This window comes from Mastomys coucha, unplaced genomic scaffold (assembly GCF_008632895.1).
Source record: "Mastomys coucha isolate ucsf_1 unplaced genomic scaffold, UCSF_Mcou_1 pScaffold4, whole genome shotgun sequence".
Taxonomy (NCBI): Eukaryota; Metazoa; Chordata; class Mammalia; order Rodentia; family Muridae; genus Mastomys; species Mastomys coucha.
This window is the reverse complement of record NW_022196910.1, coordinates 25,348,568-25,370,887: the sequence shown is the minus strand read 5'-3', so window position 1 is coordinate 25,370,887 and position 22,320 is coordinate 25,348,568. Positions and strand designations below refer to the sequence as shown.

The following is a 22,320-nucleotide window of genomic DNA, read 5'->3' as shown; positions in this document are numbered from 1 at the left end:
ACAAAACATAACACACCAAGGTATTTAGTACATTGTGAGTCTCTTCTTTTAGTTCTTTTATTTATTCCATGAGCCCAAACTATTTATTCTATGATTATTATATACCAAGCAGTGTTTGTGTCATAAGTATACCATTAGTTAACAAAGTAGACACATTCTTACCAGAACGGCACACATAATGGGATATATGTTAATGGAATATGAGCAAGTGAGGGGGATTATTGAAAGGAAGAAGTGTTTCTAAGAATGATGAAAACTTTGATGACAAAGTGGTACAAGAATACGTGGGCATGGAGAGAGTTAAGGGGAAAGGTTCCTAGGAAAAAAAGAAAGCAAGCACAAAGTCACCAGCCTTGGCTAAAGGGAACTAGTAGGGAAAGAGATGTTTCTTCCCCTAGTCCTGGACTTACCTTGGTTATTACAGATTTGGTTATCACAGATTTCTCTGTTCTGAGTCCAAATATGTGGAATCATTAAATGTTATTTTTGAAAGAAATATGTGTTTACAAAAAATACTGAATACTGGAAGAAAGAGGAGGTGACCATTACAAAATGGCTTAAGAGGCCGTAGTGAGGGTTGTTCACTGTGCTAAAAATTCATGTGGGTTGTAGTATATGATGATGTTTTCTTCGTTTCTATTACCTCTGAGTATTTCATTAAATGTATATATTCTTTGGTATCCACTCATTTGTTAATCTAGAGTGAATTGTTACCCAACACGACAATGGCTTTATGGCTCTCTCGAAAACTGGTTTCATGAATATTTGTGTGTAAGTTTTATGTGGAGACAAAAAATTACTTTCTCTTAAGCATATATGCAGATACCAAACTGGTAGGTTATAACTCTCTTATTTGAATTTAGAGGAACTCTTAAAGTGTTTTCAAAAGTAGCTACAACATTTTATATCCCAAACAGCAGAACACATGTTTTCTTGAAACCTGAAACATAGTTGTGGGTGTGAGTATTAGTTCATTGTATATTTGTTCATTGTCAGTGTGCAGAGGTACATTTGATCTTACACTGTCATGTTATTTTATATTATGGATTATGGATCTCAAAATATCATAGAATAATGCAGAGATATGTTGGTCTTATAGCCTGTTATACTCCTGAACTCCAATGCTATGCTAAGGGCTTAGTTACTTCCTTGCAATCTGCTACATGCAAAATTTGCAGATGAATTTAAGAAGCATGTGTATCTCAATAATACAGTTTCCTAATCCATAGTATTAAGGTATTTTCACTTGATCTAGACCTTATAACTATTTACCTCTGTACTGCATCTTTGCTTGTATGATGGTATTCTTTTGTTAAATTAGTTTTTGTATTTAAAAATAGGTGTTATTATTAAATAGAAAGGATTTGTTTGTGTGTGATAGTATGAACTTAAAATTTCCAACCTGAGGAGGCAAAGACAAGAGGATCTCTGACATGTTTCAGGGTCTATCTGTGATATATAGAAAATTCTAAGCTAGCTAAGGCTACATACTAAGCCAAAGACTGGATAGATAGATAGATAGATAGATAGATAGATAGATAGATAGATAGATAGATAGATAGATAGACAGACAGATAGAGGCAATAGACAAATGTTAAGTTGATGGATGACAAACAGATCATAGAATAAATATTTATTAATATAGTTCTCAGATTGTTAATGTATAAAAACATAATTCATATTTGCAAATGATCTTGCAACTTGTCACATTGCTGAACTCTCTCATAAGTTCAGATATATTTTAGTGGGTTCTTTTGGATTTTCTGTGTATAAGATCTCATCTGAAAGGGAAAGTAGAAAACCTGCTTCCTTTGCTATCTGTGTGTTAATTATTAATTTAATTTACTTCTTCTGTTTTTCTCAGCATGACAGTCAAACACAATATTTAATAAGGTACTAAGACTAAAGAGTCCCCATCTTGTTTCTGATCTTAGTAAGAATATATTATAATATGTCTGTGTGGGTTTGGAATGATTGCGTTGACTAATGTCCTTTTATTTCTAGCTCTGTTTCTTTAGGGATTTTGTAAGAAAGAGGTGTTGAATTTTGTCAAATACATTTTCTGTATCTACTTAGACAATAAGGCAGTTTTATCTTCTATTCTGTTACTATGGCGTTTTTATGTCATTTTACTGATAGTGGTTAAATTATTCTTTTATTCTTGAAATAACTACTACTTGCTAGTGCTATGTCATTATTTTTACATTTTAGTGGATTTGAAATGTTGCTTGCCATGTTGTAGTATGTTTATAGCATGATTGATGTATAGTTTTCTCTTTTGTTGATAGATTGGTCTATTTTTAATTTTGTTACTGAGATAATATTAACTGTCAGGACATACTCTTCCTTTCCATTGTTTAGAATTCTGTGTAAAGGATTAAAATATATGAAGGAAATAATGCTGGTCAGAAAAATTCAAGAGACAAGTTAGCCATATTTCAGATATATACAGAAATACAACAAAAATATGGAAATATACACTACCAGGAATAAGAAAAATGCAGATGTAGGTAGTAACATAATATACAGAGAAAAGTCATTCAAACCAGAAATTACTTGCGTGAACTTCAGCAAATAATTGATATTTTTTTCTATTTATTCATTTCACCAAAAACTAAAATATAATAGAGAACCCTGATTATAGCTATTAAGCAAGTTAAAGTCCTGTGGGTATGAAGTAAATTATCGACCATCGTTTCAAAGGCTAAAATTGTTTCACAGCACACAGTGGAATCATATGGATGGCAATGAAATGTACTTAGAAACTATTAGGTCATAACACTTGTGAAAATGTGTTTTTCTTCATTCCCCCCAAACAAGGTTCTATTTAATGGGAATAGAAATAACTTTCAACTGTTTTGATTTTGGTATTTATTTGTTTGTTTGTTTTAAGAAGAGAAATAGATAAAAGGAAAAAAAACCCAGAACTTTCTTTGACTGAAGAAATGGACACTTGCTATTCTGTCAGGACATATGGATGCCTTTAGACTGAACTTACTCCATTATAAACCTGATATTAAAAATAAAAAGGAACGTGAAAAGTTTTTCTGAAAACTATAAAGCAAGCTAGATTTTTGCCTTCCCTTTATGAACCTTGTGTATTTCTTCACTGGATGAAACTTTCAATTTAAAGAAAAGTCTTTCTTATCTAAATTTCACTTATGAAAGAATAAAAAATGGCTGAAGCTACCATCGGTTTAATAGAATAGATAAAACCACAAAGATGCAAATGCTTTGTTAGCTGAAGGAATGACTGGTAAAGATACAGAAGCAGGAAGGTTAACGCACATGCCAATAGGTTGTGATGGATGAATTTGTTAGGCCTGGCTTCCTTCTATTTGTGTTTGTTCATCCTGGAGTTTTCAGGCTCAGTTTACCATGAGAAGCTTACCTGGAGGTGAAGAGCCTGCAGACTTTCTGGGAGTGGCAGAGGGATGTGGTCCAAGCTGTTATCCGTGATATAGAGATGGTGGAGATCATACATATCCTGTAAACAACCATATGGAAGACTGACTTCCTTCTCTATGCAGTAAATTCAAACTAGCATGTCCCTGTCAGGACCCTGGTTTCTAAATTACTAGACAATTCAACCAATTTTGGAATATTTGGCTGTAAGCATATTGTTTTATGGAAATGAGAATTGTTTTAGTCATTTAGAAAAAAACTTGTTATGTTCTATATAATTTCTCAGATTACAGAGGCAGCATTTTTCCACTGCATATGTTTTAAAATTAGATCCTGAAGGACATATATATTCTTTATACATTCTTTTTTTAATAGGTTTGGAAAAATGAAAACTTCTTTTACCCAATGATGAAATGCTTAGTAAGGAAAATTGGAGTATGGCAAGACAGAAAACATTTAGACAATAGCTGGTGTACACTAGCCAAACTCCCCAGTGAACGAGTGACTCATCTCCATCTATGCCCTCTCATTTCAACACTTGCCAATGTGTAGGACGAGATGCCCTAAACTCAGCCACCGTTGGCAGGATACTTAAGTCTTTAGAAGTTCACACTTCCCAACACCAGCTCCCTGGGTACAATACTTTTCCCTTCAAAGACCAAGTAAAAACTTACCATTCATCCTATATCTAGAAGAAAAATTTTTTTATGGGGTGAGGGTTGCATAAGTAAGCTAACTAGCTATTGTTCTCAGCTGACAGCCATTTTTCTTAGCAGGGCTTACAAATCCAGACTTGTTTTCTTCATTTACAAAACAAATTCCCAAAGGATAATTCAATCTAGACTCTTCATGTCCTTCTGTCCTCAAAGTAATATCTCCTTCCTGCCCAGTCACCCAACTTGGTATCTCCTCTTGGGTGGAATTCTATGGAAAGCTAAATTCTCTGCCTTGTGTTCCAGGAACTTTTTGTAAACATGTGTCCAAAGGGCCAGTGATTTCTAATTCAAGCTCTGCTCTCTATTCACAGGGCTTGACCACTCTCTCAGAACAAACCAGAATATACCTTATTTTCAGTTTTCTTAGATAATGAGGAGGAGCTTATTGTAGAATGTAAATTTGCCATTCCATAATTTTTTTTTTTTTTTTTTTTTGGAGATAAGCAAAGGACCATCGCAAAGAGGAAGGGAAAACTGAAGGCTTCTATACGCATATGGCATGGAAAACTTACTTTAAATGCCTCTTGCTTAATGCCTTTCCTTCCGAGTCTATTGTTGCTGATATCAATAAATGTCAAAGTGTTTGGCAATTCTGGAAGCTGCTTTATCTTATTGTCACGAAGAACCAGCTCTTGGAGGCGAGGCAGCTTTCGGAATGAATCTTCATCAATCTCTGATATTAAATTTGATGTCAGATCAATCCTTTTTAAATCATCTAGGAGAAAACGGATATGATAGCAGCTAAATATTCTTGAATATGGTTGAAACTAACAAAGCATAAGTAAATGCATACCCCAAGTATAAATATGAATATTAACTTGTATCGGATCTGTAATAAAATACTTAGATTATGAAAGTGCTTTTCAAATGAGATCTGTGCTCATATTTCTAGAGGAAATTATCATTTTACTAAATAAATGGTGTTATACTTTAAATAGCTGTCCTCTTCTTTACATTCTTCATAATATTTGTCTGGAATTTCCCTTTATGTGTTTTCCTCATAAAAAATGCTACATTTTTTTCTGATATTCTAAGATATAGACATTAAAACGAAATGTTGAAATGCTTTATCAAGACAACTACCAAAATTCCTCTAAGAAGGCAACTGTTCTAAAGTAGAATTTAAGTTTATATGCTTCAGTCATAAATCAGATGTGCATTAATGGAAACATGTCAAAAAAGCTCAGAACACTTGTTAGTTTAATAACATGGCAATGCACTGAAAATTATAATGTGAAAATTAGTTGTAGCTTGTAAAATCAGCAATTTATAATTAAACTTAGTAAAAATAGTTTGAAAATAACAATTATATAATTTCTTATTTGCTCTTATCTTTGTGTTCTTCCATCTTCCCATTATTAAAACATAATTTTAAATATTTATGTAGAAGAATGTAACTAATTTTTGAGCTTTTTCAAATGAAAGTATCATCCTAAGTACCAACATTTCACATGACTAAAGATTCAGGGAGGTCTACAAGGAAAGGTAAATATTCATTTCCATACTTAAGCTTGCAAAGTCATTTTTGTTGATCTTTTTAATTCTGTTAAAGCGTGAGTAGAAATATGTTGTCTTCTTGGGCAATGGAGGAATGGCATCCAGTTCATGGTCATCACAGTATACGGTGGTACTTATACAAGTACACAGAAGACAAGTTGGAAAGTCTGAAACACATAGATAAATGGTTATATGTCAGTGAAAGAATTCTAAGGAAAATGCAGTTTTGATTGCTTAATATAGATATAGACATAGCTATAAGATTAAAATCTTTCAGAGCTTTCTGATGTATTTCACATATTTACAAAGCACTATTAGCTAGTAGTACATTAAAGTCAATAAGTTAGAGCCTCTACCAGATTGCTTGTAAAATTATTTTCATAGATATATTAAGGCTGTCACCTTTACACCTAATAGATATAAAAGTAACAAATTCAAAACATAAATGTTGAGATTATATCTTTTATAAAGTTAAATTACCATGTATTCATTATACATATAACTCAATATTTAAATACTCCATTGAAAAATATGTTTCTGGAGATCATACAAATTAATATTTATTCCTTCAATACATATAAATGACATGATCATCTGAATGACATAGTGGCTCCTGAAATATAGGCAAAATACACAGAGCTTTGCTTTGTGATTTACATGTGATATGGATATAAGCTCAGAGGGATTTGGCTTAGATAGAGAATCATGAAAGGGGATTTCTGAGGCCGCTAACGCCAACCTGTGATATACATACAGAGAATAAGTCACAATGTAAGAAAAAGAAACAAAAGTGAAATATTCAAGAAAAAGAAGGGAACATTCACCAAAGACCTTTCACTTAAACTGGAAGATGAGAGTGGGGAGGCATGGCAGTAGGATAGGGGGTATTTTCTTGGAGACCGGACAGGGAGAACGGAATGAGGAACTGTGAGGTGGGCAGGAGGGAGCCAATAGCTGGACTGTAAAAAAATAAATAAATAAAAGTAATAAAAAAAGAATAAAGAAAAAGAAAATTAGAGACGGACCTTGAGGCTAACCTCAGAGGAAGGAAAACACACTCAGGCTGAGAGCTCTTTCCTACTGTCCTACAGCAGATTGTCCCTTTCTTTCTTCCTTCCTTCCTTTCTTTCATCCTTTCTTCCTTCTTTCCTTCCTTCCTTTTCTTTCTTCTTTCTTCCTTTTTTCTTTCTTTCTTTTTTTCCTTCTTTCTTTTTTTCCTTCTTTCTTTTTTTCTTTCTCTCCTTCTAAAATTAATCATTCCATTCATTTACATCTCAAATTATATCCCACTTCCCGGTTACCCAGTCTACCAACCCTCCATCCCACACTTGTCCTGTCCCCTCCCCTTTGCCTGTATGAGCGTGCTCTCCCACCCACCCGCACTCTCCTGCCCCACCACTCCAGCATCCCTCTACTCTGGGACATCAAACCTCCCCTGGACCAAGGGCCTCCCCTCCTGTTACTCTCAGTCTAGGCCATCTTCTGCTACATATGTATCTGGAGCCATGAATCCCTCCAGGTACATTCCTTGGTTGGTGGTCTAGACTTTGGGAAAACTGGGTAGCCAGGTCAGCCTATGTTGTTCTTCCAGTGGGGTTGTGATCCCCCTCTGCTCCTCCAGTCCTTCTGACAGCTCCCCTCACCAGGTTCCCTGAGTTCAGTCCAAGTATCCACATCTGGATTAGTCAGTTGCTGACTGGAACTGCCACACTAGATTCCTGTTAGCAAGCACATCTTGACCATGGCAACAGTGTTGAGTGTGTTTACAGACCTGATGTATCCCCCAGGTGGGGTTGCTCCCAGTTAGCCTTTCCTTCAATTTCTTCCATTTTTCCTCCCTGTTCTTCCTTTGGACAGGTACATTTCTGGGTTAATAACCTTTGAGATGGGTGGGTGGCTCCATCCCTTGACCAGAGCTGTGCCTAGCTACTGGAGGTGGTCTCCACAGGTTCTATCTCCCCTTTCTCTGAATATTACAGCTAAAGCAAATTCCACTGGGTCCTGGGAGCCTCACATTCCTCTGGTGTCTTGGACCTTCCAGTGGCTATCCCCAGTTTCTCATCCCTCCTGCTACCTCTTATTTGATTTCCTGATCCTTTGAATCTCTCTCACATTTCCTCCAGTTTCTGATACTGCCACCCTTGTTTACTCTCCCTACTTTCTCCCTCCCTTGTCCCCCTCTCCTTTCACCTCCCATAATTGTCCTGCCCCCCTCCCCCAGTACAGGACTGAAGCATCCATCCCCTGGTCTTCCTTCCTTTTAAGCTCCATATGGTCTGTAGGTTGTATCATGGGCATTTTGAGCTTTTTGGCTAGTATCCACTTATTAGTGAGTACATGCCATGTGTATTCTTTTGTGTCTGGGTTACCTCACTCAGGGTGATATTTTCTAGTTCCATCCATTTGCCTGAGAATTTCATGCAGTCATTGTTTTTAACTGCTGCATAGTATTTCATTATGTATATGTATCACATTTTCAGTATCTATTCATCTGTTGAGTGACATTTGTGTTGTTTCCATCTTCTGGCTATTATAAATAAGGCTGCTATGAACATAGCAGAGTATGTGTCCATGTTTTATGTTGGAGCATCTTTTGGGTATATCCTCAGGAGTGGTATAGCTGGGTCTTCAGGTAGAACAATTTCCAGTTTTCTCGGGAACCGCCAGACTGATTTCCAAAGTGGATTTACTAGCTTGTGGTTCTACTAGCTTGTGGTTCCACCATCAATGGAGGAGTGTTCCTCACTAACATCTGCTGTCACCTACATTTTTGATCTTAGTCATTCTGACCGGTGTGAGGTGGAATATCAGGATCGTTTTGTTTTGTATCTCCCTGATGACTAAGGATATTGAACATTTGCTTAAGTGTTTCTCAACCATTCAAGATTCCTTGGTTGAGATTTCTCTTAGCTCTGTACTCCACTTTTTGATAGGATCATTTGGTTCTCTGGAGTCTACCTTCTTGAGTTCTTCAAATACTTTGTATATTAGTCCTCTGTCATATATAGGGTTGAGAAAGACCTTTTCCCAATCTGTGGGTTTCTGTTTTGTCCAATTGTTAGCGTCCTTTGCTTTACAGAAGCTTTTCAATTTTATGAGGTCCCATTTGTCGATTGTTGCCTTTAAAGCATAAGCCATTACTGCTCTGTTCAGAAAGTTTTCCCCTGAGATTAGTATTTGAGACTCTTCCCCACTTTCTCTTCTATTAGATTCAGTGTATCTGGTTTTATGTGGAGGTCCTTGATCCACTTGGACTTGAGCTTTGTGCCAGTAGAAAGGAATTGATCAATTTGCATTCTTCTGCATTCAGACTACAAGTTGAACCAGCACCAATTATTTAAAATGCTGTCCTTTTTCCATTGGATGCTTTTAGTCTTTGTCAAAGATCTAGTGACCACAGGTGCATGGATTCAAATTATGGGTCTTCAATTCTATTCCACTGTCCTATTTGCTTGTTTCTGTACCAATACCATGTGATCTATAGTATAGCTTGAAGTCAGGGATGGTGATTCCCCCAGAAGTTTTTATATTGTTGACAATAATTTTCAATTTGAGAATTGCTCTTTCTAACTCTATGAAGAATTGAATTGGAATTTTTATGGGGGATTGCATTGAATCTGTAGATTGCTTTTGGTAAGATGGCCAGTTTTACTATATTAATCCTGCCAATCCATGAGCATTAGAAATCTTTCTATCTTCTGATATCTTCGATTTCTTTCTTCAGGGATTTGAAGTTCTTGTCATACAGATCTTTCACTTGTTTGGTTAGTGTCACACCAAAATATTTTATATTATTTGTGACTATTGTACCCTTTCTTATAGATGGACAGAGTCACTATACAATCGTACTTGTTAAGAGCTCACTATGTCTAAAAAGATTGTCAGACTGAAAGAGTTTAGGGCGGGATGAGAGGGTATGAGTTTGTGGTACATGAAACATTATGGGTGGCCTACCTATAGTAATGGTGACAGGAATAACTATATAGAGAGACAGACAGGGTTTTCCTGTAGGCTTAGTATTTACCTAGAAAATGATAAGCTTTAATAGAGACAGAGAAGCAATGATCTGAAAGAAAGTATAAAACCAACTAAGCATGGGAGCATATTATGGACACCAAATGGAGGAAGAGTTTGAATGGAAAGGAAATTTAATAGCTTTGTTTGTTAAATAAATAAGACAACCTCCCAAAGCTCCCAGGGACTAAACCACCAATAAAAGAGTACACATGGAGGGACCCATGGCTCCAGCTACATATTAATAAAGGATGGCCTTGTTGGACATCACTGGAAGGAGAGGCCTTGGTCCTGTGGAGGCTCAATGCCCAAGTGTAGGGGAAAGGTAGGGCTCTAAGCCTGGAGTAGGTGAGTGGGGGAGCACCCTCATAAAGGTAGGGGGATGGGGAAGGATTAGGGGGGTTATGGATGGGAAAGTGGGAAGGGAGATAACATTTGAAATGTAAATAAACAAAATAACCAAGAAAAAGGAAAAAAGAAAAAGTTAAAATAAAATAATGGTTTCACTCACATTTAAAAATAAGTAAATAAATAAGTAAATAAATAAGGCTTGAGAAGCTTCTTGAATTTGGTATTTCAGGCATATTCAGATTCTGTAAATTCTGTAGAGTGGTGGTGATGGATGACAGATTATAGTCTGTGACAGTTAAAACTGAAGGGAAGAAAACAAAGAAAATTGTGTAGAGGTGTTTGCTGAAAGGAAAGATGAAGAAAAGATGGTTATAATTATGACATTACAATAATGTAATGTCACATTACAATGATGTATTTCTTGTAAAGTGATATAAAGTGATGTTCAATGTCTGCAGCTATGATAAAATAAACTAATGAAAAAGGGGATTTAAAGAGCCAAAGGTGTAAGGCTGTTTACAATTCTAGGTTACAATCTGTCACTGCAGGGAAGTCTCAGCAGCAGGAGCTTGGATCAGCTTGTCACATTGCATCCACAGCCAAGAGCAGAAAGGCATGAGTGCCGGAATGCTCGGTGCTCACTTAGCTTTGTCTACTCCTATCCAGGTCAAGGCCCCAAACTAGGCAATGACATCAGTCACTCTCAAATTGTATTTTCTATGGTTATTTAAGGTTAATCAAGGCAATCTCCACAGGTACACTCATGGACCAACCCTGATCTAGACAATCGCTCATCCAGTCTCTTTCCAGGTGATTCCAATTTATTTATAGTTGACAGTTAAAATCAACCATCCTAGTAGGTAATCACAGTGGGGGAAATTGCACAAAGATAAAACCTCAATCCAGATGAGGAAAGATTGGATGTTGAAGGGAAGGTAGAAGTAATTGGACCTTGTTGCACAGTAAAAAGTACCAAAACCTCACAAGTGGGAAGACATGCAGCCTCTCAGTTATAGTAGGAATGAATGGTTGGAGTGGATGATGGTTAATATAGGTGAGCTGTGAATCTGCTATGGCTGGGAGAGTAGATTTTATCTGTAAAGTAAGATATTAGATGATGAGGTTCAGGGGTAATAAAAAAGGATGTGCATGAGAGTAGTGAGGTGTTGTTGGAAACCAAAAGCACTCTCTGAGCACTCTCTGGCTTGACCCGCTGCTAACCTCAGCTCTGGCGGAGACACCCGGAGCCAAGAGGCTTGAGAACCAGGATCCTAGTTTAATACCAAATTGTCCTTAGCTTGGAATTTCTCTCAAGGATTCTGCCTTGCTAGACAGGTTTTCCTCAGAGCTAACAATAGAGGTCAAGCACATTCCTTAGGACAGTCCACAATAGTTAGAAATGTTTTACAAACTAGAGAGTAAGGCTTCCCTCACTCAAGGACATTAGCTAGAACTGTTAGGTAGGAACCTCCCAGTGCTTATCTCCAGCAAGACCCAGAGAATTAGCAGGAAATGCTAGATCAGAACCTCCTAGTCCTTGCCTCCAGCAGAACCAGAAAATTAGCATAGGAATACCAAATTAGCCCCAGCTTCTGCCCGCTTCACAGCTGGATACGTGATCTTGGTCAGTAAGATCACTGACCTTGCTGTAAACCCAGTCTGCCTAAGTGACTCTTGTCATCTACTGAGAGGTGCCTGGAGCTGATCTTCACAGAGACAACTCCCCGAGATAAGGCTGCAATATGTCTCGGGCCCCCTTCTTCAACATCCATCCAGATGTTCCCCTCTCTTCCTTTGTTCCAGCTGAATTCCCCTCCCCCCTCCTCATTTCCTTTTTCTGTAACGTATATATACTGGCCGCTGGTCATTAATAAACGAGGCTTTGACAAAAGATTTGCAAGGCCTTCCTCTCCTTTTTTCCTCTCATTCTATTCCAGGTCTAGTTCTCCTCGAAACCCATGAAATAACTAGATCTGCAGGTCTGGGATAAGGTGTGAGGTGAATCAAGGATGTATAGTAGCTTCAGGAAATGTGTAAGGCTATGAGGGGAATGAAGTGCGCTATATCAAGACAAGGCGAGGAAATGGTGGTGGTGGGATGGAACCTGAGGATTGTTTAGTCACCACTTTGTCCGCAGTTACCTGGAACTTTCCTGTAGTACTTATACTGTGACTAAGGAATATTTCATCACTCTTAAGTAAAGGGGCCATTTGTCATTTTTGATCAAGAACTAAAATTAAGATCTTATTGTTTCATTAAAAAAGTATACTACACACAGTAACAACTGGAATAAAACATCATTTAGTCAAGAACAGTAAAGAGAGTTCTTTAAGAGGAATCTGCAAGATATTTGATCTTTGATATGCTCTCTAGAATTTATAATTTCACTATTTCCAATGATAAGTTTTAAATGAAGGTGTTTGATTTTGTACAGCGTTAGTCTTATATTTTAGAATTAATTGCACAGAATAATTCATACATATTCACTTGGATTGTGATTTAATTTTGTTTTAATACTCATAGATTGTGACCATTTGAATTGGTTTAATTTGGTAAAAGAAAAATTTGAATTGTAATATTCTACAATTTTCCAAGCTGTTAAACATTCATGAATATATGCTTCTTTTCTAGAAATTAAAAATGTAATTTAAGTTTTAATTTCATTATGTACCCTCAGTTGACTCTTGGTTATAGAAAGTAAGAAAATATCACTTTGTTGATATTCTATCAAGAATTATTGAACCCAAACTTGACAACAAATGCTAAAAGGTCTGTGTCCAAACTATGTAAGCAGGCCTAGGCTTGGGAGACTGGAGAAGGCATGGGGAGGGAAGATCCTGGTCCTGTGCATAGGATAGATAACTGGTAAACCTAGCCAACTATCCATGACTTGAGAGGTCATAGACACTGGAGGAGAGTCTACTAAAGCTAATATCCTAAAGCGATAAATTTCTTCCTGTATTATAAATATTTATTTTTATATTCACAGATAAGAGTAAGTCTCACCATCAAAGAAGTTTCTCTTTGTAATAGACTAAGAATATTATGGAGATCCCTAACTGGTCAAAATGCATAGACTGTGAGGTACCCATCTAAAATGGACACATCTACAATGTAACTCCTACATTTAAGTCTCAGGAAGTATCATGAAAGAGGGTATTGGAATATTTATAAGACCTAAAGGACTGGAATACCTGCTGCTATAGAGGGTCTTTAAGAGAAGACAGATAAACTACATCTATGAAATCTCAATAACAAGGTTATCCAAATAAGACCTGCATAATGAAAACATATCAACATGGATTTGGGAAATGTTATATCATCTTACTCCTAGAATAAGAAATATAGTTAGTCAATGGCTGCTGAGAGAGTGGAAAACAATTTCCTTCAGGGACAAGCTCCCAGGCAGGTTATCCATCTCTAAGTGGTCAATCTCAAACACTTGTGAGCAGCATTAAGTGGACTCGGGAAGATATGTACATATGCACATGCAGGTATACACACTTGTGTTTATGTTAGCCAATAATTATTAAAGAAAAATATATAGGAGGAGACATAGGGGGAATTGCAGAGAAGACTGTGAGCCATGACAATTACATAAATATCATGAATAAAATTCTTTAAAAGCAAATAAATACAAGATTTCATATTATGTTTTGATTTCCTCTGGCTCCACTGGAAGCCAAAGATTTGAGAAAAGGCAAGGGGCATGAGTAGATTCAAACAAATGGAACACGAGGGGAAAATGATTGAATCACTCAATCACTCTTACTGCTTTAGGTACATCTAGTTTCCTATGTGGCTACTTTCTCTGTATGAGAAATTGGTACTTCACAAACTTGTCCATGTGTCTTCTTAGTTGTTTTTATGGCTTTTTACTACATAGAAATTTAACTATATGGAAAAAACATAATGTATTCACTAAAGAAAGTGATTTGATATTTCATATGTGTGTTTGCACACTGTACTCACTAGTTCATTTCAATGATTTTGCAAAGATTTACAGTATGTTGGCATTTATTTTTCTTGTTTGTCAAGGAAGTGACAGTACCTACTCCAAAAGTTTGTGGTTTTGCCAAGAGTTGACATAAATCACTGTCAATGACTGGATAGCAAGGATGAGATTTTACAATTCAATTGTAATACTTGAAAATTTGGACAGGGAGTTGGATATTGTTTGCCAGGGAACAGGGGAATGTAGAAGGGAAACTGACATATAAATAAGTGGCTATAAAGGAAAAGTAAGTTCTAGAGATATATTTTCTAGGATGGAGAGATGTTGGGGAGGGGACCAACATTTTCCAACAAATACACTCTAGAATCTTAATAAATTGGTTTTCAACCTCAAATCACTACCCCTTTGCAAATAAGACTTTCTTATGGAAAGAAGAAACAAAATATGAACACCCTAGAAAGACTGTAAGGAGTGAAAGAAGGCTGCTGTGTGCTGTTATTGTGGCCCACAACAGAAGATACTCAATCAGCACAACATATTGTCCTTATTCTAATCAACATCCATTAGTCATTACAAGTTTGAACCGTGCTGCATTGATCTTAGAGGATGACTTTTCATCATTTCATCCAGTGCTGGCCTCTGGAAATACATGGCCCAGAAGTATTTCAAGTAATGATATACCAAGCAAATATTTCCATCCCGAGTCTTTTGTTATTTGATTCTTTCCAGCAGAAGAAAGATGCATTATAAAAGCGATTTTATATCTGAGTACAAAATACATGAGTAACTCTATGCTTCAAACTGTATTCCAACATTCTAGATTTTTTTTTGTCTTTGCCTTATTCACTTCTTTTTTGGAGTGGAGTTGAAAATTGGCAGGTTTGTTTAATTCTAGTTTTTTTTTTTTATTCTTTAAATGTTTCATATACATATACAACTATCCTCATCATGTACACCCCTTACTCTCTATAACTCCTTCAGTATCTCCCATCTCATCTGCCTCCTAGCTTTGTATGCCATCATTTATCTTTATTTCTTTTTACTCATTGAGTTTAGATAGTACTGCCCATGTGTGTGAGGTTAAGAAAAAACCTGTGAGGTTAAAACAAAAATAAAAACAAAACAAACCAGGGTTAGGGTTAGGGTTAGGGTTAGGGTTAGGGTTAGGGTTAGGGTTAGGGTTTATCCCTCAAGGGACTGAGAAGCTAATTGCTCCCTCGATAGTAGATGTGGGGTTTTTGGAGCGTTTCTGTCATCCATGCAGGAATTTTAACTGTCTTGATCTAGTGTTGGTAACTAGAATGGTTGTGAGTTTATGGGAGCAGCATCCTTCCCATCCTCTGGAACCTACAGTTTTGAGTTCCCTATTTCAAAATATTTTCTGAGCCCTTGGGTGTGGTGGGCATTATTATAGATGTCCCATCTATGGCTGAGCACTCACAGGTGCTTATGATCAGCATTCTGTACAAAAAGAGACTGTGTTACCATTACCCACTCTAATAAGACACTTCTCTAACCAAGGTTGGGAACAGCAACAACCTATGGATAAAAGCATAAATATTTACAAGGCTGGTGGACAACATGACTACTTAGCAATACAACACCCTTACCTTCTCACCTAGGACTCATGGCTTCTTTTGCAGTACAAGACAGACTACTTAAGGAAGGACTTAAGACTTGATAGTCAAAGTGTATTTGGTTATAATTCAGTATTAACTTATCTGACCTTCATTTGTGTGTGGACCCAGAAGCCCTGGGAATTCTGGCTCCTGTGGAGAAGAGCCATCGATCAGCCTGGGAGTAGATTCTTCATCCTTGTCCTCGTCCTGGCTGTCCCAGAGCTGTGGGCCAGGGGTGAGGAGCTCTCTGTTTCCAGAAAGCCTCTCAGGCACTTTCTCAGTCTGAAAACAAGCAGAATTTCACAGTAACCTCAATCACCCTCTATGCCTATGGTACAAATGTAAAATGTGTCCTTCTGTGCCACAAGATGTCACTACTGTTCTTACAATCAACACAGCATGCCTCACCCACCGATGATTCTCAGAAATACAATTATTGTCTTCAAAAGTTTGTTTCTCAAATCTTAGGAACTGGTTTCTATGCCTCCCCTTTTGTTGCTATTTCTTTGAGCTTCATACATTTTTTTTCATTTGGTAGAATTAAAAATCTCTCTTATTTTTTAAGGATACAGCTTTATAAAAACATAGTTGTTAGATTCATTTTAGTCAAAGTTATGCAAAACAAAATTCAAAAGTCTCTCCTTCACTCCTGAGCCCAGTTCACTCTCATTATCCCTTGAAGATAACTATTGAGATACTAATATTATCTTCCTTTAGATTTTTACTTCTGAAAATCAAATCTTCTGTTCCTTGCAACTGTTTTGTGGTACTCTTAATGGCCTTTTACTGGAAATTAAACTTCCTACTGAGGAAAAACCTATAGTGGCATGAAAACTATGTAATTTGATTATGGGTGCCATTTGTTACAGATATTTCCAGGTGGATACTAAATACTGCAACAAGATCTGATGATAATAAAGTTGTTACCTTTGAGATCTTTGACAATAGTAAACATTTAAAACGGTAAAATAGAAATCATATTTTTCAAAATACTTTTTCAAATTTCATTTTCTTTTTGCCTTACATCTTTTCTTGTATGAGTTATGGCATATAAGAGTCTTTAGAAATCCCTAGTTTTCAATTCCTGTCCCTTAGGCTAGGGCTTATTCCTTCCTATTTCTTGATAAGTATGTTCTTCTCCATGACCTTGTAAGCCTCAATGGAGATCTGATAAAGACATTTGGAGCAGCAACACCCTGACTTCACTCCTCTTGTCTGCTGTTCCCCTGATATCACCAGAAATCTCACATTCTTCATTGACCTTATCAGTGTGCAACCATCTGCATTAATTTGCACTCAAAGGAGAGACCACACAAATTACTTCTAAGTTATTTATTACCTGAATGGCAATTTCAAAAACAGGAAAATAGATGGTATTTACTGCTTGCCTTATAATAGCCATGTGATCTTTAAAGATAGACATATTTTCACACTTTTGATAGACTTGAGTACATTTCATTACTAATAAAAATAATATAAATTTAATGAATGTTTTCCTATATTCTCTATTTAGCCCTTTCTACCCTACATGTGTGCCCATTGGTTGATTTCATACCCAGGCCTAATAGATAGTGACTGAATCATGCCTCTATCTTTGTACTTTGAGGCTGCTGCATAATAAGCAACTTATAAGATTTATGGAATATATTCTTTAAACAATCATTGTCTAAGATGCATTTAATTCATATATGCACATAACCCTAGGATTTTGTGCAAAGACTCTGTGAATGTGTGGATGCCTGCTTTCAAACATGAATCTAAGAGCAGAGTGTTTGATACTGCAGGAGGCATCCAGAGATGCTGAAATGTCTGGCCAGAAATCTCCAGCTGAGTAGCTGTGGAGCATCTACAGAAAGACACACGGTTTCCATCAGTGCGGTCATAGTGAGGCAGCTTTGGTGGAATGGCTTTGCAGAAACTAAAAGCAGGCTCCAGGAAGAGCGGAAATTGAGACAGATGTTTCATGGAATGGAGGGGCCTCCTGAAGGGAGGAACACATTCCAGATACAGTGCCTTGAATCTTTAGCTCTGTAGGAAAATGTTTGCACATCTTTTCCCCCCAGATAATTGTTTTTCCACTGGTCTGATGTAAAACTGTAAGGTCTCGTCTGTCATTCAATGTAATGAGGCCAAACAGCTTTGGTTGCTTTGTTCATGCTTGCTTGCAAATAAGAAAAGCAACCTTTAAAGCAAGGAGTGGCAGTGCATTTTCATTTCAGCAAAACTGCAGAACTCTAACCCCATTATGCTGTGCCTGGAGAGTCTTCTGCCTGGTAGACACATTTATTCTGATGATTAAATAAAAGTTGTTTGGGCTCCCACCTTTTCTCTTTTTTCTAACAATCTTCAAACTGCAATATGAAGTTAGAAGCAATTCATTTTAAAACATGAGGCCAGAGAATTGTGGACACCTGTCTTTCAGAATGATGGACTTTTTCTTCTTATGCTTCAGAAACCTAAATGTGGACCTAAGCACAAAACTTCTCAAATACTCTTCAGCTATAATTGGTATGGCTCTAAGGAAAGTACAACTGAGTCTTTCCTGTAAATATTTATTGATTATTTCCTATTGGTTCTCTATTCTTTTTCCTTTATCTCTTTATTTATTCATATTTGCTTACCATGACTTTATAATTTATGCATTACATCTCTCGGGCTTTACAAATATTCTAAAACACTACACTTGACGATAATAACCTCGTGCCAGGTAACAACACAATCTATGTCATTTTTTGTTTACTTGTTTCATTTCAGCTTTGTGGGAATTTCTGAATCCCTGGTACCTTGTTTCCTAACCTTGAACTACAATATGTGTCATGGTAGACTGTGTTTAGGAGTATATTTTATTTCTACAAAAGAGGAGATTCAAGAAGTGACATAGCTAAGACACAGCATCATGGGTGTGGGAGAACTCAGCAGTTATTGCCATGGGAGATGAGAGAGGAAGTGCCCGAGTAAGTGAGGCTATCCACAGAGTTATTCACTGTCAGTACCCTGCACAGCTGGGAGGCTAGTGTTCATCTTAGCATCCATGGCTGTCTCAGGGCAATGGACCGATGAGACACTAATGTGAGTTTCTAAATGTCTGCTCCCTGAAGGAAATGTCTTAAATACATTTCCATATTTTTCTATATCAAAGAGTACAGAGATTTGTATAAAATATTCATATTGATATGAATAATCTTAGAAAATATTTAAGATTTTCAATTCTGTTCATTGGCAGGACTATTTCTGTATAGAAAAACCTCCTTATAAAAGTATGTCATACTATTTTAAATGGCAATGTTTTGCTAAAATTATTTTGACCCAATATAGATTTATCTGGAGAAACCACATCTGACTGATCTGTGCAATTACATTAATATTTGTAAAACCATGTAATTTATTTGGCATAATTATGGGGGGAATAATACGAAAAATGAATGTGCTGAGAAATGGAAGTCACCTTTCTCCTAGGTTGTTTTCCTGGATAGAGTTCCTCCAATATGGACATCTTTCTTTTAAAACACAACCAAAAAATAAAAATAAAAACTAAACATACAACTTCTGAAAGGTATGGAGGGAGGGGAAACTGGGGTAGGAATGTAATGCATGAGAGAATTAAAAATGAAAATAGAATAAAAAGTGAAAGAATAAGCCTGAAAAGAGATGTAATAAAAAAATAGAAGAAAGTCTTGCCCTGCCCTCTACAATATAATTCTATAAAAGCTGAAGAGGCAAGGAGGGCATGAAAGTGGCAAAGGGAGGTATAGGAAAAAGCCATAGTGAGGTGCCCTACCACAGAAGCCAATATAAATACATTTGAAGGGACAGTATATTACCTGTGGTACAAAATAAGAAAGGATGTGAAACTGGGGCTTAAAGAATTCAGTAGGGATGAGTTAGAGAGATAGGAAGACAAAGAGTTAGCAGGGTGGGCTAGTGAAAACCAAGGATCTAAGACAAGCCTTACGAAAATCCACTTGTTAGTAAATTCATTTCAGAATACAAGGTTTTAAAAATGGAGCTGTCCTACATTAGTGGACACAGCACTTCCAGAAGACATGGGTCATTAAATCAAAATCATAGTACAAAGCATAGCCTACCTGCACGAGAAAGACCCCAGAGGCCAGCAAAGCAACAGAGGCCATTGCTATTACCCTTAGCTTCCCACCAAAGCTACACAGGAAGACCTGGCTTGCTGACTAGCTGAGGACAAAACACATCCTCCTCTCCACTCTCCCAACACCCTGTTATCTGCCAAGCTGGTTTAGAAAAAGTCCTCCCTCCTGGCTAGTTTCTGTTGTACAGAAAGCTACTATGTAGGCTGCTGGGGTTGGGGGAGGTAAAGACCTTGTCCTGTACCCAGCAAGCCACACCATCAAACCTGCGAGGAAGGTTTGGTGCAGTAGTGGCAGGCCTAGTATGAGGTAACCAACTGTATTCTTGTGGAAGAATGCTCCACAAGAAGTCTCATGACTTTGGTATGTTAAGTAAAGGCTGTGCCAAGCAGGTAATAGAGCTTAGACTAAAATTATTTTTAATTACCAAAGTGTTCATGCTGTCAATTTGCCTTCTAAATATTTGCATTTATAACAACAGGCATGGGATCCTGTCAAGTTAATCAGAAAAGCTTCCTTTATGGTAGGCAGCAGGTAATGGAAAGATGCATATGTGGTGCATATACTTAGAACAGAAGACTCTGTGATCAGTGATAAATGGGTTTTCTTTATCACCGCCCCTCGGTTAAGACTCAGGAAACATCATGGAAGAGGGAGTGGGAAGATCTGGAGGATGGGAGTGTTATGATACGCTGTCTTCTGGACATGATGTGGCTGCTACCTTTCAGACTTTGCCCAAGTTGTGTTTCCCAACACAAGTGATTGATCTCTGGCCTCTACCCCTTACTAGGCAGTTGCTCGCAGTTGCTCACTGCAGGGGAAATCACTTTTTTTGACGGTGTGGCCACAGATACTGGGCATCACAGATTAGATATAGTTATTATCCAAATGAAAACATAAAGGGAGGGGCAGAACACGCGTTTGGAGGAAGGACAGAGGTGGAGCTTGAGGGAGGAAAATAAGGGGATGGATATGATTATAGTTCATTTACATTCTCAAAGGAGAAAATGATTATATATGAAAATAATTTTAAAGGTACAATGTAAGTGGCCTTGAAAAGAAACACAGAATAAAAGTACCTCAACATGTAACCTGAATACATTTGCGAACACACTGATTTCAGTATCGTGAGTGTGTTTTTGACACTGGGCAATAAGTTATAAAAGTAATTCAGGATTGACCAGATGGGTTAGTTAGTAAAGCTTTCACTATACAAGCTGGGTGCCTGAGTTTGAATTTCAAAAGCTCACATAAAAACTAGACATCTAGGACCATCTTTAGTCTTGGAGCTCATACTGGGAGATGTCCATGAATTAGCTAAGCCCATATCTGCAGTAGAAAAAAAAAAAAAAAGAACAAAAACAAAAAGGAGACCCTGTGTTAACCAAAGTAGAAAGTGAGAGTTGAGACCCCGGTTATTCCTCTGACCTCCCCATGTGTGCACCTATGTTCACACATACACACACACATACACACACACAGTAAGGAGGAGAGAAGGAGAGGGCAGGGGGGGAACAGAGAGGAGGAGGGAGGGGAGAGAAGGGGAAGGGAGAGAGGAGAAGGGGGAGGGGAGGGAAGAGGGAAGAGAGGGAGCAGGGGAGGGGGAGACAGAGACAGAGATTGACAGAGACACAGAGAGACACAGAGAGAATTCAAATGTTTGATCAAACCAGAGAAGTATTTTCTCATATGGATGCAGCAGACAGGAAGGTTACTTCAATCCTAGGCGTTTGAAAGGCTGAGGGAGAGAGGTTTGTTTTTACTACTCCACAAAAGTTTTATGAAATAGCTATAGCAGCCTCCATTGTAGAATATGTTGAGGTTGGTCCCTCAACTAAAACTAGAGGAAGTGTGAGTCACTGGCAAATTTTCCCAGAAGTCATGCTGCATAAGTTTCAGGGAAGGATACAAGAGGAGAAGAAACAGGCCATGTTCCTCAAAAGTGTTCAACCTTGAGAGCCTATTAGAAAAATGCTTCATGTCATGCAATAGTGTCTCATTTGATAGCACATACACTTGGTGCAACATTAAGTGTAATAAATACAGGGTTTGCGTGGAAAAATGGGAATGCCAATGTAATTATTCTTCAGAATTTAAAATGAACTTCAGACAAGTGTCAATGCTTGAGATTGTCACACTGTGTGAGAATAATCAGGGAGAGGGGGGAAATTGCTTTGCCTGGGATCTGAGTTTCCCCAATGTTCATTACAATGACCTTGAAAGAAGGCTACTAAAAACTTCATCACAGTTTCTGGTTCCTTGGGGTCACACACGTCTTTCCTGTCTTTGTTTTACTGTGTGTCTTTGTGTGGTTCTTTTCATATGAGTTATGGTACCTATGGAAACCAGACACATTACATCCCTCTGGAGCAGGAGTTACAGGTGGTTGTGAGATTCCTGAAGTAGGCTCTGGGAACTGTCCTTCGGCTCTACTGCAAGAACAGTACACACTCTTAAACTGCTGAAATATCTTCCATTACATTTATTTATGTAAATGATCTGAGATGCTGATCAGATTCATGATGATCATAAATTAATGGGAAATTTATCATCATGTGCATTTTGTGAGTAGAATCATAGAAAATTTATATTTCACTACTGCAACACACCAATATAATTTCCTCTCCTCTGGTGTATTTAAATTGTGTATTTATAAGACTACT

At 37.3% G+C, this 22,320-nt stretch overlaps 1 protein-coding gene across 1 annotated transcript in view; it reads right to left on the bottom strand.

Moving 5' to 3' along the window:
* Epyc (epiphycan) overlaps positions 1-22,320 on the bottom strand; it is a 37,311-nt gene that overhangs the window by 818 nt on the left and 14,173 nt on the right. Inside the window, exons 5-8 of the mRNA XM_031350355.1 lie at positions 15,665-15,839; positions 5,627-5,785; positions 4,634-4,836; positions 3,392-3,487 (exon numbers count right to left, since the gene is read on the bottom strand). Coding sequence (XP_031206215.1) covers positions 3,392-3,487; positions 4,634-4,836; positions 5,627-5,785; positions 15,665-15,839 — 633 coding nt within the window. The remainder of the gene's footprint in view (positions 1-3,391; positions 3,488-4,633; positions 4,837-5,626; positions 5,786-15,664; positions 15,840-22,320) is intronic.